The following is a 15,711-nucleotide window of genomic DNA, read 5'->3' as shown; positions in this document are numbered from 1 at the left end:
GAAAATTATAACTTTGGAGGAAATTATTCCTATATTATCTTAAGTTCTCTCTCAAGGCACTCAAGTTGCATCTTATAAACTTAAACCCTACTTTCGTGGTGATTAAATTGATTAAAACCTATTAAGTTCTTGTGATTAGTTATTAAATTCTCATTGAATTTCAGCTTATCTCTAGGTCAAGAATCCTAAGTACAAAATTCTCTTTATCCCAATATTAATTTCACCTTTCAGTCATTCAATTAATATCTAGAATCAACACTAAGTGGAGTTCAATGCAAAGCATGTATTAAGAATGCAAGAAATTAAATAAAAGAAAAAAATACTTAATATATTAAATAAAGTCAAATCAGATCCATAATTGAAGTGAAAGTACAACATCTTTAACCTTAAAATTAAAAAAACTACTAACTCATGGTGAGTTTTACAATTAAGTTTGTAAAATGAAAGAGGAAAGACATAAAAAGAAAATAAAACAATAGAACCCAAATGGAGCATTGCAGCTTTGGACTTTTAGAACTTCAACTGAAAATTCCTTCTAGCAATCTTGTAGAATCCAATCTCTTCTCTTGCCTTTCTTAAAGGTAAAGTCCTCTCTTGAATGTGAAAGGCCAATCTAGGTTGAAACCATAATTTCTTGTATTTATATTTAGATAAAAACCTTTTTTCAGAGCCCTAAAAGCCTTAGAAAACCTTCAAGAATGGCCAAGAATCGTGGGAGGTCAAATCTATAATTCTATTGCTAGAAACAACATGGATTGTGTACTCCTTTTAATTTACATGGCCCTGCCTTGTGTAGCTCTCTGGATCTTGAATTTCTAAGGTTTCTAGAGTTCAAAAGGCTACGTGGGCCGTGTAATTTTGTGCACCAAGGAACATGAGCCATGTAATTCATTACAAGAGCCATGTTATGGTTTCTTCCACTCAGTGTTCTGAATAACACGGGTCTTGTTATCTTATGGGGCATCCAAACTTGATTTTCCAAGTTTCGACACCCCTCCAATCACCTTCATACCTTCCTAGGCCATTGATACATACCTAATAAAGGCTGAAAACTAACGAATCAAACCAATTTAACATAAAATTTAAAAGAAAACTAAAAAAACTTGAAAATAAACATGAAAGTAATAAAATAATAACAAAATGCAATGAATATGCTTCCTAAATGGCTACATAATGTGACTACATCAAACAGTAGCGAGAGTAGAACATCTACGTTTAAAAGCAATCTATTACTTTTCTCTACTAAAAGCACTTCTAAGGAAAAAGTAATCTGTTAATTTCAAAAGTAACATGTTAATTTTAGCCCTAATAACATTTTTCTAGGTTCACAAAAAGACAAAAAACTAATTATATTTTCACTTCCCAAGACATTTTGACTTTGTGAAATGTGTCTAATAGCTAGTTTTTTTTATTTCTACCTATATAAGACCTTATTTGTACTAATTTATGAGTATGGAAGCTATCTCCCTAATTTATTAAAGTAATTTAGCATCGAAAGGAAAAGTTAGGAAGATGCTTCATCAGTTCTTCTTTTCTCTCTACGAAAGTTTGGTTTCTTCGAGTAGCAAGTCCCATTGTAGCTACCTTCCGAGACCTCCTCTGCCCCCTTTTTTTTTCCTTATTTCTCTTTTACATATTTGGGGCTAACTGTAGGTGTTTCTAGTGATCTATTTGGAGGAGCTTAGTAGATGAAGCTTTACTTGGTTGTCTAATTTTGTTTAGTGCTCCTCCTTTGTTTGAAGGGTTTCCATGGAAGTCTACTGAATTGATGTGAGCTCCATTAGTTTTGCATGGCATGGGATCAATTTCTAGTGGTGGTTTGCTCATGGGTGCAATCTAGAAGGTTAGGTCAAAAGGTGTGAATAGGACGCCAAAGAGACCCATTACGATTGACCTCTGCCTGTTTGGTGTTTATGGGTGGTTTTTATGGCTTCTCCTTCACTGTGGCTTCTAGCTACCTTGGCATTGTGCATCATCTATTTCGTGCCTAGAACTAATAGTCCAATTTGATTCCTTGGTTGTTTTTTGCTTGGGGCCTTCTATCAGGTGTTGATGTCATGCATGGCCCCCGGCTTGCTCTTTAGTTTGATATTCATCTCCCACCGATGAAAGATAGCCATCTATGTGCGGCGTTGCTTCTGTGTGTGCTACCGGGTTCTAGATTCGAACGATTTACCCACTTCAGTTATGATTATTGAAGAGCTTAGGTCTTAGAGGCTGCATAGATTTGGTTTAGCCATGCTATTTGTATTTAAACCTGATAGCTTTTTCTTGTAAAAAGGCTATAAGTCCCACTCATTCAAAGGCTATAAGTCCCACTCTTTTAATGGATTCAAACTATCTCTTGATAAAAAAAACATGCATTAAAGTTGAAATTTCTCTTACAAAGCTTTCATCATCTCATTTATTACTCTGAGCTAAATTGGCATTTTTTTCTCTCTATTCTTCATAGATTTATTATTTCTCTCAATTAAAGAGTGGTTGTAGAGCATTAAAATGCGCTTAAGTGACAATGAATTATAAGAGAGCTAGGGTTTACACTCAAGAAATTGTAAGAGGCTTAATCTTCATCTAAAAAAAAATTTATTAGTGAAGTTAACTCTCAAAGAGGGCCTTGAATAACTAAACCTCTATAAATTTCTTATGCATTTCATTTTCCTCCCTTCATTCTTATTCTTTAAATTGCCAATTTTCTTCTTAACTTTCAAATATTTAATTACAACCCAATTCACTCACCTCCTAGGTTGCTTCAAAAGACAACAAAGGGCATCAGATATTACAAGATTTAAGCATTTTGGGGCAAAAATCAAATGGCAACCCTCAATACACAAGAAGGCCAATCAATGTTAAGACTTCCTTTCTTCGATGGTAATGATTTTCTTTGTTGAAAGAATAGGATGTATTACTTCCTCAAATGGAAAAGAGTTGATTTATGGGATATAGTTGAACATGGCCCTTCACCTTAACCCAAACGATAAATAGTGAACATATTGAGAAACCAAAGGGTAAATGGAGTGATCAAGAAAAAAGAATGGTAGCTCTCAATGACAAAGCCATTCATGTATTATTTTTTACTCTTAGTACAAGTAGTATAACAAAGTGTGTATGAAGTCTACCGCTAAGGAAATTTGAGATGCTTTGGTGATCATTGAGAAAATACAAGTCAAATGAAGGAGAACATGATGAATTCCTTAATCTATCAATATGAATTATTCAAAATGAAATCCAACAAGACTATTAGTCAAATGTATGATAGCTTTATAGAATTCATTAGAGGAATTAAGTTCTTTAGAAATGCTTTCATCAATGAAGAACTTGTAAAAAATATACCAAGAAGTCTTCCTAAGGAGTGGCTATCAAAGATGACTTCTCTTAAGAATGCCAAAGATTTGAGTAAAGTACAACTTGACAAGTTTTTGAGTAATCCCATAGATTAAGAGATAACTTTAAAAAAGGAACAAATGGAGAAGCCTACAAAAACTAAAAAGAACATTACCCTAAAAGAGAGTTTATAGAATTCATTAGAGGAATTAAGTCCCTTTGAAATACCTTCACCAATGAAGAACTTATAAAAAACATACCAAGAAATCTTTCTAAAGGGTGGTTATCAAAAGTGACTTATCTCAAGAATACCAAAGATTTGAGCAAAGTGTAACTTGATAAAATTTTTGAGTAATCTCACAAATTAAGAGATGACTTTAAAAAGATATCAAATGGAGAAGCCTACAAAAACTAAAAAAGACATTACCCTAAAGGTGTGTTTAGTACAAGACTGATAAGAGATAATTATTACTTTTTTAACTTCTAATAAGATTAACTAGATTAATAATTTATTTTTTAAAAATTAAAATTTATAAAAATAATATTTAAATTTTAATTTTTTAATCTTTTATCAAACATACCTTAAGAATCTTATTCGAAAATTAAGCGGTGAAAAAGAGTTTAATGAAAAAAAAAATTTAACCTTTACGAGAGACCAAGAGAATTGAAGCAGCAGGATAAGGTGACCCGAAGGTTAAGAGATAAGGTTTAATTAAGATTATATAAATATATGTTTAATTTGATTTAGTTAATTCTTTATTTTTAACAAAACTAACTAAGCTAGATAAAAAAAAATCAATTTTTTAAAAAATAAATTAATTAAAACCCAATCAATTAATAAAAAAATCAAACTAAAAAACTAAATTAAATCTATTCAACTTCTCAATTAAAATCGTTTTCTTACTTCTTCCCCACATGGATTGTTTCATAAATTTCTATTTAAAAAAATTAATAACACCCTAAATTCTTATTTTAAAATTTCGATTTTTATATTTATTAAATAAAAATTATTTAATTAATAGAAATTTACAAACACAACAACAAGCATCTTGACTCACTTAGCTCTTTTAATAATATTAATACACATAGGAACTAATAGCAATATATATGTGAAAAGTAAATAAAAGAAAATTAAAAAATAATATTTTTTTATATTATTAACATTCAAATGATAAATAAATTAAAATTTTATTAATTCCAAAATAAAATTACCAAAATCAAACAAATCAAATTAAAATTTTCAGTTTAGATAGCATTTTTTTTTTCTTTTTTTTTTCTTCCAACAACAACAAACCATATATATTATCACAGCAAGTTTTACATTACAAGCAAACAGATCTCCACAAGCAAAGAAAATACATTACAACACACCTCATCGTAATATTTCTCTCTCTCCTTTTCACACACACACACACACACAGCATAAGCTATAGAGCATATATATATATATATATATATATATATATATATATATGAGAGAGAGAGAGAGAGAGAGAGAGAGAGTTTAGCCAGAACCAGAAATCTCAATGGATCTTACACTAGGCGATCTAGCACCTTCCTTAGGAATAGTCACAGTGAGAACTCCATTCACCATAGCTGCTTTAATTTGATCTCTTCTGGCGTTCTCAGGCAACTTGAACTTGCTCATGAACTTACCATTCTCTGTGCTTACTTGAAGCGTATTATCATCATCAATGAAAACCAACACATCCTCTCTGTTAAGCCCACGAAATACAGCTCTAAACACATGGGCTCTTGGGGTTTCCTGCCAATCTACATGGGTTTCAAGGGATGGGAAAATTTCCCCAGCCAAGGATGGGAAATGGGTGGAAACTATGGAGGATTGGAATGGGAAAGGAAAATTTAGGAATGGATCCCAAAGATTTAGTGATGAGAAGAAACCTTCTGGATCCCACAAGTCCGAAGAGTAACGATTGGAGATAGCACCTGCTTGGTCACTGATAGGAACGATCGACATCGGAGAAGAGAGGAATTGCTGAAATTGAGAAAGAGATGAACCGAGCAGATGAGCAAATAGAGAAAGGAGAGGAATAATCGGAGGAATAAGGAAGACCACTTTTTCTTGCACTTTCTGGAATGTGCGGTTGGCGCTGTGAGCAATAGATGAACCCAATGGGCCTCATTTATATATAGCAAATGGGCCTCATGTTATGGGACTTAACTAAGGCGGTGATGAAATTCTAGATAAATGAGTGCTTTCCATAAAAATCACTATTTTAGTAGGATGATAATTATTTTTAAATTTGATCCAATCTTATCTAAATCTAATAATTTATTTCGATTTCATTCTGGCTTCGATATCAGTGAATCGAAAAGGATATTCTGTTCGGATAAGGCACCGAAATTCTCTTTAATCCTGTTCACGGGCCCAAACTCATCACGACTCCACTTGCGCAGACTTTGGGTTCGTCAGGCCTACTCTTAGCATAGAGCTATTTTTTATGCAGGAGCGAGACTCGAATCCGAGACCGCATAGACCGTTACGAGGCTCTGATACCAGTTAAACCGAAAAGAATATTCTGTCTGGACAAGGCACCAAAATCCTCTTTAATCCTGTCCACGGGCCCAAACCCAAATCTCAAATCTTCATAACGGGTCTTGCACAATGAAATATTTATTAAAAAATAATTTATTTATATATTTATATGTTTAAATTATAATTTTAAGAAAAAATATAAATATATTATTAAATTTATATTGAAAACTTATATTTTTAATTTATAATTTATTTTTTAATAAATAAATTTATAATACAATGATAAATAAGATAAATAAATAAATAAAACACTGTAATAACCCGCTGCCTCCGCTCCCTGGCCAGGAAGTCTCCACCTTAACTAAAACTCTTATGGGGTGAAGATGAAGAGAGCGATGCTCACTTGCCCTAGCTCGCTCCTTTGCCATTTTAAAAAATAATTTTAAAAAATTTTTGTTAAGAATTCTTTTTACTATAACATAACAAATTTAAAATAATTTGCAATACCAACTAATTAATATATTTTAAAAAAATATTTTTCTCAATACTAATTTTAACAACAATACTAAATAGCCCTAAATTGTTAAAATAGAATTTTATTCAAATTATTTATTTGCAATAATGTATGAATATATTATTGAATTTTAATGGTTGGACGCTTTGTGGTTTGTACTCCATATTTTGTTTTATCTTCTTACACATTTTAATTTAATTTTTCATTTTATTATACATTTAAATTTATAATTTTTTATAATATTTAAATATTTATTATAATTTTATTTTTTTTTTCAATTAAATTAAATGAATTGAAAAATAAAACAAAAATATCTAAAATATTTAAAATGTTTAATATATATATATATAAATTATTTTCCCATTGGTGTAAATGTATCTCCAATAGAAGACATTGCGTAAATGTTTAATAAAAATCAAAGTCTCTTTTGCTTTTTTTTTTTTTTTTTTTTCTTTTAGCATATTTCATTAAAAGAGAATGAAATACTTGATTTAAAGCCCATGACAAATGCTAGAACGCTAAAATCATCTAAGCTAACCAATGAAGCAGGCATCAAATCTAAGGCTCAGCCTCACAAGAAACCCTAAGCAAACTAAAAATAAAGCAGTTGAAAATTTTAAAAATAAAAACACTAGCTAAAACTTATATTATCATTATAACACCCTAGGCAAATCTCACATCGGCAAAACACGGGAGAGATGCTGGGTTTATAAGTTGGCGGTTCGTAACCCCTAGTGACTCGTTTTAAAATCGTGAGGGCTTCGGCCCAGAGCGGACAATATCACTAGTGGGCCGGGCCATTACATTTGTGGTATCAGAGCAGCTCCGCGTGCAACCTTGAGCGATAGTGGGGCAAACCTCAGCGAGGATGCTGAGTCTCTCAAGCCGAACTTTCACTTAATAAACCAAATGCGGGGTCCCAGTCAGTGTCTCTCAAGCCGTGTCTACCCCGACTTATCCATAAAGGACCGGGTCCCAGCGAGTGTCTCTCATGCCGTATCTACCCGTCCTGTCCATATCCAATACCATACCACACGCACGCCAACGCACGTACATTGTTCCAAATTACCACAAATAACATCCATAGCGATTCATCAATTAAGAATGCAATATAAAATATGCCTAGTATTTAACTACATAGATACATATTTATAAGTGATGCATGGGCATGTTTGAATATATAATAATATCAAAATTATAATTAAAATTAATATTTTACTCACAGTACACCGAGGACTATTGTGGCTGCTGGATGGAGGAAAATAGTTGACATCGATCACCTAAATAATTATATTATAAATTTATTAGTACTAAGTCAAAATAAAACTCTAAAGAGACAATAGACAACTTAATTCATGCCGGAAATCCGGCAGAGTTTTCCCTATACCTAGGACCTACCAAATCTGCACAAAGATTCAAATAATACTTCTAAATTCTCAATTTCCACAATCACATTTCATCAACATCATATGGCCCATCCTGGGCCCTCCAAATCAGACAATAGTTATAAACTTGAAAAATTACGTTTTAGTCCCTATAATTGACATTTCATAAAAATTCACTCCGACAAGCTCTAAAAATTCTAAAATTTTGCCCCATGGTCCTTAGCAATATTATAGAGCCAACGCAAAAAGAATTACAATTTTCTAATCACCCATAAATATTTTATGAATTTTATTCTAACCCAGTACAAGACAAAAATTGAGCAATATAGAGTTCGGGTTTACCTATGTCAAATCTGACACCTGAAATGTGTCCAGAACATCTGAAAATACTAGAATTGACTATAATATCGATCACATTTGAGACGGGCCATCGGGCAGCCGGACTTGGCTGAAAATGCAGTCCCAATGCCGATGAGCTATCCTCGATCTGATTGCACCTAAATTAAGTCCAAATTTTGTTAATAATTATCATAAAATTATTTTTAAATTTTGTAATTCGAAAAAGTTTGAAAATCTCACCAAGCGATCTGGACCGTCCGATTATCGCCTTTTTTCAAACGGTGTCCGATCGGAGTGGGACCAGTCCTGTCTTGAAGATCTTATCGTCCTGAGTCCATCGGTGGCCTCGTATTTTCGATCCGAGGGTCGAATCGCCGGAAAAGTGGCTGGAAAGCCACTGCCGTCACTTTCTGTCTCCTCTTTCTCTTTCTTCATTTCTTGCCGGAAACTCCACTATTCTGGGCATGGCTGGTCGGAAAATGGAGCTGGGTTCGTGGGGAGTTGGTGGTAGCTTGGATCGCTGGCATTGGTGGCCAGATCGACCGAAAAACGACCTGACTTTCTCTCTCTCTCTCTCTTCTTTTTCCTTCCCTTTCTTCTCTCTTTCTCTTCCTCCTTGCCTCCTGCTGCTGTGGCTGCCGCTGCCTGATGTCGTCCTTAGGTGGGGGAGTCTCACCGGTGCCTTCCCGACTCTTGCACTGGTCGACTAGCCGAAAAGCGAGAGGGAGAAAGTGAGGGGAGAGGGTGACGCGGGAGAGGAGAGAGAGAGCTGCTGCTGCGTTTTTAATTTTCTGATTTTTTTTTATCTTTTAATTATATAGCTAGTCCCTCAACTTTTTAGATGTTTATAATTAGGTCCAACATTATTTTATTATGTTAAAGTTTAATAAAACTCTAGTAATGATAAAATAAATATAATCTAGAAAAATTTAATTATTTTATTCGCATTTAATAAATTAACTTTAATTAAATTATTTATTATTAGTTTATTTATTATTATTATCTTCCTTTATTTTAAAATCAATTCAAATCCTATAATATTAATAACATAATATTTCCTTTTTATTTTATTTATAATTTAAAAATTTTGGATTGTTACATAAATTATCAAGTGTTAGATTAAATGTTTATATTTAAATTTATATAAAATCAATTAAATTATATAACACTAAAAAGAAATTAAAAATTTAGCAATTAAAATTACTTACTATTTTAAAAGATTTTAATTGATAACCGACTAAAAGCAAATAGTATATTAATTAGGTAATAGGAAATTTTAACTACCACCCACTTGTAATCGGTAAAATTATTGATTAAATTACCAACCAACTTATTAGTAAGTAAAATTACCAACCAACATTTTAGTAGATAATTGGTAATTTAATCATAATTAAATTGTAGGAATAAAGAATTTAGTTACTATTTACAGATTATTGTAGGTACTTTTTTATGTTAATTTTTATTTTAAATAATTTAATTTCATGAAAAATATTATTCCAATATATTTTTAATTATTAAAGAAAATAAATTAGTAACTAATTCTTTTATAAATTTATATTTTAAATAATATAATATTATAGTTTAATTAATATTTTTTATATAATAATATAAATATGTAAATAAAAATATTTGATATAATAGCTATTAAAATCTTTTTGGTATGAGATCAAGCAGCTGATAATATATAGTCATACACATATTAAAATTAATATAATTTATTTTAAAAATAATATTTTTAATACTTAAATTCGAAGTAAATTTGAAGATAATTCCAATTTTTAAAAATATTTTTTTTTTCTTATTAATATAGTGCAAGATGGATAAGTGATATTTGCTACAGATGTTAAGTACGTGTGGGCTTTTCCTTGTAAGTAAGCACACATATGGCCACGTGTGAAATATTTTCACCTTCTTCTTTTAGGCGCAGAGAGAGCATATGGTACGTGGTAGAAGATGGAAGCAAGCAAAGAGAGAAAAGAGCAGAAGGAGAAGGAAGAGGAAGAAGAGCAGATGAGGAGGCCAGAGAATGAAAGCATGCAAAAGTTGGTCATCTGCTGATCCAATAGCGAAGGATTTGATACGTGAATCCATCACCTCCGCTGCCGCCGCCGCCACCACCACCGGAGGTGGCCAAGAAAATGAGGGTGGCAGCGTTGAAGATCCTGAGGATGTACTTGTCTTTTTCTAGATCTGTTCACAAGATTGACTCTTCTCTTGAGTGAGATTCTCTCAGAATAAATGCTTGTATTCATATTGTCTCCATTCATTCTTCTTTATTTCGATTAGATTATATATTTATAGTTCTTGAAAAAATAAACTGCTCAGGAAAATATCACTCTTTTGTTGCCCTTTAAGCGAGGAGTCTTAACGAGGCTTAATGATTGTGAGATTAAATCGTAATATGATGCATAACTATTGCACTGAATAATAATTCAGTGTGTAAATGAACTTGTGCTGACTTGACTACTCATTTTGTTGAGTTCGATTTAGGTTGAGTTTGAGAATTTAACTCATTTAAATTGAGTTTTTTATCAAATTGAACCAGGTCGCCAGTATTTTAATTAGCTATCATAAAATAAATTAAATTAATATTTATAAAAATTAAATTGAAATTATAAATAATTATATTTTATAAATATATTAATTATATAGTTTTAAATAATCTATTATTTTAAAATATTTATAAATAAAATAAATGTATTTATATGATAATGAAAGCTATCATAAAATAAATTAAATTAATATTTATAAAAATTAAATTGAAATTATAAATAATTATATTTTATAAATATATTAATTATATAGTTTTAAATAATCTATTATTTTAAAATATTTATAAATAAAATAAATATATTTATGATAATGAACTATAACTAAGTGAAGAAATTTAATTTAGTTTATTTTTAATTTTTTATTTAATTTAATTTAAAATTTTTAATTTAAGTTTAATTCAATTCAAAAATTAAAATTTATAAGTTAAATTTTTTAATTTTTTTATTATAAATTAAAAATTACGAAATTTAATTTTTAATTTTAAAATTAATTTTTTTTTTATTTTTCAGTTTAAGTCTAAGGTTAAATTAAATTTAAATTGAAATTTTTAATAAAATTAGATAAAAAATTAAAGATAAATTAAATTAAAATTTTAAATTAGATAAAAAAATTAAAGATAAATTAAATTAAAATTTTTCAATAAGTACGAAATGTAATTGAGTGTTAATCCATTGAATTTTAATTCACGAACAGTTTGATTTATTTACTCATAGCAAAGAATAATACTCATAGGAGGAAATATTTGAATGTTTTATCTTTATAAAATATATATAACAATAAATCAAATCAAATATATTGACACAAACATATATATATATATATATATATATATATATATATATATATATATATATATATATATATATATATATATTTTTTAATACAAACTTATAAACAGAATTTTAGGAATAAATTATAAAGAAAAAAAAAAGTGATTTTATGTTTTAACACTTTATATTTTTAACGGTGAGATGCTTTTCTTTTAACGCATTAATTTGTAATAAACATGAAATGCAAACCCAAAACACACTTCATGGTATGTTCTTCAAGATGATTTTGGACTTTCAGCCAATTCTTCTCTTTATTTGCTTCAAATTAATTAAACCAATAAAAGAAAAAGTATTTACAAATCTACTGTAAAATTTAAATTATTTACAAAAATTGGGTTCTGAATTAGAAAAAAAATTATTTTAAATTGCGTTTTCTTTAACAAGCTGTCCAACCTGAGAGAGAAAAAAAATATATAATCAAGAAAGCATGGTAATGAATTAAGTTTTTATGGATATCGATACCATCGAACTCTGATAGTATTGATTTAAATAATATAAATCATATTTAAGACAAATTAGTTTATGTTGAATTTGATTTTTATATATTGAGTATTATTTATATAGATATTTAATTAAATATAGAATGTAACTTTTTTTAATAATATTTATAAATTTTATATTTTTATTTCAAAGGAAATAAAATTTAAATATTTTATGAAATTATGAAAATTTTAAAATATAAATTACTTAATAAAAATAATTTTTTATATAGATCATTAATTAAAACATATAAAATTATATGAATTTTTTATAATAATAATTAGGTTTGGATGAGTTTAGGTAATTGATAATAAATTTTAATTAAATTTGATATGAATTTAAATTTTAAAATATTAATTAAATTTAAATTTAAATAAGATAATTTTTACTGATACCCCTTGCTATCATCCCTAAGAAATCTCTATTTTTTAATACATTTTTATACGCATAAATTAGCATTTGTGCAAAGGGCTCCCAAAAGCACAACTTTTAATGGCGTTTTGACATTGGATTAAAGCAGATTTATATGAGTATGTAAAAATAAAGTATCATCGCAAAAGTTTTGATCTTCAATTTAGGTAATAAAAAATTTTCATATGATTTTTAATAGTTGATTTTTAAGTTGATTTTTATTAATTTGATATTTATTAAATTAAAAATTATATTTTCTCTATTAATTTAATACTTATTATAAAATTTAATTAGTTAATTAAAAATAATATTTTTTAATTAATTTATCTCTAATTATAAATAATATTTTATAATAATATTTTATATTTTATAATTAATTTGACAATAAAGAGGAAATTTACTGTTTAACTATAAATTCAGGATCTTGTGGCTTATTACAAATCATTTTTTTCTTTATAATAAAATGAAATTTTATTATATTTTTTTTTATTTATTTGAAAGTCTTATTACCATTTATTTAAAAAATAAAGAAAAAATATCATTCGTATTACTTTTCTGGATTTTGTATCTTAACAACTATCCTCACTCATTTAATCTCATTCTAAGCTTTCTAATATTAATTTTCAGTTCATCCTATTTATCTTGTCCAAGATGACACTTAATGTACTTTATATCTCACTTTGATCTTCCTAATCTTGTCATATTCTTAACTATTCGTTTTTCTCTTTAATTCATCTCCTTTATCTTACCCAAAATAGAACCTTGATTACTTTTTTCCTTAGTTCCATTCTTCTCCTTGACCTAACAGCTATGCTGGATAACTGCACTTTTCAGTGTCTTTGCCAGGTCATCTTCATCTTTATACTATTCAAAATTGGTCTTTCGACCACTCTGATTAGCACTTTCATTGCCATTCAAATTTCTCTCCGGTTATATCTGAAACCAACTATCCAAATTTTTTATTTCTATATTTCCTTTTATTTACTGATACTCTATGACTTATTTTTGCTAACTTTCAGTCATTGTCCTTTCCTCTGCTTAACTACAAACTACTCTCTAATATCTCAAGGAGGGAATCCACAAAATTTCCTTTTTCTCTTGCTACTCAAAAGCTCTGCATCCATCATTATCTGATCCCTTATGATCCTTACAATAAAAATGTACTCTCCCCAAGGGGGGTACATGAGCCAATTATTTCCTATCGTGCTACAGTCTAATTTAGGACTGATTCCACATATCATTATATTAGTGGTACTCTTCTGTCTCTCCTAAAAAGGCATTACCATACTCTGCAGCTACACTACCAGAGAGGTACTACCTCTACCCCATTACCATAACTATATAAGGCTGTCTGCTCTCTTTTTATATTGTCAACCTTCCTAGAATGCCATTTCACAGGCTACGAATATTATTCATAACCTCCAATCTCTTTTAGGGAGTAGAGCCATACTTACGCTCCACTGTCACCAGAAGGAGGTGCTATCTTCATTAAATTTTAGGCAATATGTCCACCATAACGCCAACACTGCCAATGATCTCATACTGAAGACTAGATGATCTCACCAAATAAGTGTCATCATTATACTGCAACCATACTAAATACCTCTAATCTTGTGCCACTTATGCTATAACTCTATGCTCAAAGTAGGATAACTGAGTCACTGACTCTAGTTATTACCTAACTATGACCTTTGATGTTCAATCTCCAGGGTCTTAAATCCTAACTAGGAGTTTTTCTAACTCTTCTATAGAAATAGAACTCTATCTTGATATAAACTCAACTCAACTAAGCCTTTATCCCAAGAATTTGGGGTCGGCTATATAGATTCTCTTTCTCCATTCTAAATGATTTTGGATTCTCTTCTATCTTAATATATCTATACCAAAACAGAGACAGTCTGCAAACACCCTCATTATAGTGCACCACGAGAAAGCATGCTGTAACACCCTCACTTTAACTAGTCCGTGTATTCGACTGTTTCGGTGACCAATGTTTATCCGGACAGTATGAATGCCTGGAACTATATTTCAACTAGAGTGAGGAGTCATAAATAGACCAAATAATGGTAAGAAAAATTTAGGAAAAATTTTAGAAATAAAATCCAACAAAGTTAAATGAGCCTGTGCTCTGGTGATGGGTGACCCAACGGGAAGTGACTGTAAAGACAGTTGTCGACCTTATACCCGTAGGAGAACCTTGTGAAATAATTTCTGGGATGCCAGAGAAGAGTTACAATGCCCTAGGTAGCATTAGAATGCCAAGAAAATGTTAGGAGAATTTTTAAGATCAGTACAGACAGTTTTAGCTCCTTAAGTCAAACGAAAGGCATTTTGGTCATTTCGCCTTCAAAGACGATTTTTGACCAACTTGTCCATTCAAGTAAGTGAGAATTATGTCCAAAAATACGGATAAATATTGATGAAAAATTAATTAAAAAATGAGTAAAGAAAGAAGAAAAGAAAATAGAAATTAAAAGGAATTATGATATAAGCATGATGTCATAATAAACAAATTTAAAATTTCCAACTAATCAAATTTCAACAAGCATATTCAAAACAAATAAAATGAGATAAATACCAATAAAATTTAGTTGTATTCTACCTTAACCCAAACCAGCCAAAAATGTCTCTCTCTCTTCCATAAACATTTTCTTTCATCTCTCTTCTCCATTCCCATGAATTCTCACCATTAAAACCTAAATTGCCTTCATTAAAAATTGTCTACCCCTCTTGGGGAAGTGTTTGGTTACTAAGAAAAGTTAAGGAATTGAAGGATTGTGAAGGGACATAAAGCTCATCCAATGGTTAGTGCTAAATTTTTTACTTCTCTCTTTATATTTTTTATTTGAACTTTAAGTTAAGTTAGAAAATGGAGAAAATTGCAAGAAAATATGCATGTTAGGAACATTCTAATTTTCAGCAGCCATGGGGAAGGTTGAGAATTGTTGATTTTATTGAATTAAATTGCTTGGAAATGATGTTTGATAATTATATTGGAGTTAGATGTTGATTTGTGTATGTTAGATGAAGTGATGGATTGTTAGGGTTAGGATTAGGGTTTTGAGATTAAATTGGGGATTTAATGCTTAGATGTTTAATTGGAATTTTGATACAAAAATTGAGTATGAATGGATATGTATGCAAATGAGTTGCAAGAATTGAATGTGAGATGAATATGATGAGTATAAATGATATTTTCATTGTAAAATATTATTAAAAATTCCAAATAGGTGAGTAGTGAATCACGTCAAATGATAATGAAATAGGGAAAACTCCGTTAGTTTCTCCATAGAATATGATTTAGCTTAAAATATAACGAGTTCAAAATTATAAAATAAATAAAGTAAAATAAGTTATGGTGCTCCGGCACTGAGTGTGACA

The 15,711-nt window shown here is 29.7% G+C and overlaps 1 protein-coding gene across 1 annotated transcript; it reads right to left on the bottom strand.

Moving 5' to 3' along the window:
* Positions 1 to 4,743: 4,743 nt before the first annotated feature.
* LOC110649469 (18.1 kDa class I heat shock protein) lies at positions 4,744 to 5,356 on the bottom strand. Its single transcript, XM_021804051.2, has one exon. The coding sequence runs from the start codon at positions 5,297 to 5,299 to the stop codon at positions 4,826 to 4,828; it is 474 nt and encodes a 157-aa protein (XP_021659743.2). The 5' UTR covers positions 5,300 to 5,356; the 3' UTR covers positions 4,744 to 4,825.
* Positions 5,357 to 15,711: the final 10,355 nt, after the last annotated feature.

This window comes from Hevea brasiliensis, chromosome 17, assembly GCF_030052815.1.
Source record: "Hevea brasiliensis isolate MT/VB/25A 57/8 chromosome 17, ASM3005281v1, whole genome shotgun sequence".
Lineage (NCBI taxonomy): Eukaryota > Viridiplantae > Streptophyta > Magnoliopsida > Malpighiales > Euphorbiaceae > Hevea > Hevea brasiliensis.
Note: the sequence above shows the minus strand (reverse complement) of the source record. Positions and strands in the feature narration are given on the sequence as shown.

Bases quoted from the DNA above. Each gene is read 5' to 3' on its own strand.
- LOC110649469 (XM_021804051.2), bottom strand. From the start codon at position 5,299: ATGTCGATCGTTCCTATCAGTGACCAAGCAGGTGCTATCTCCAATCGT.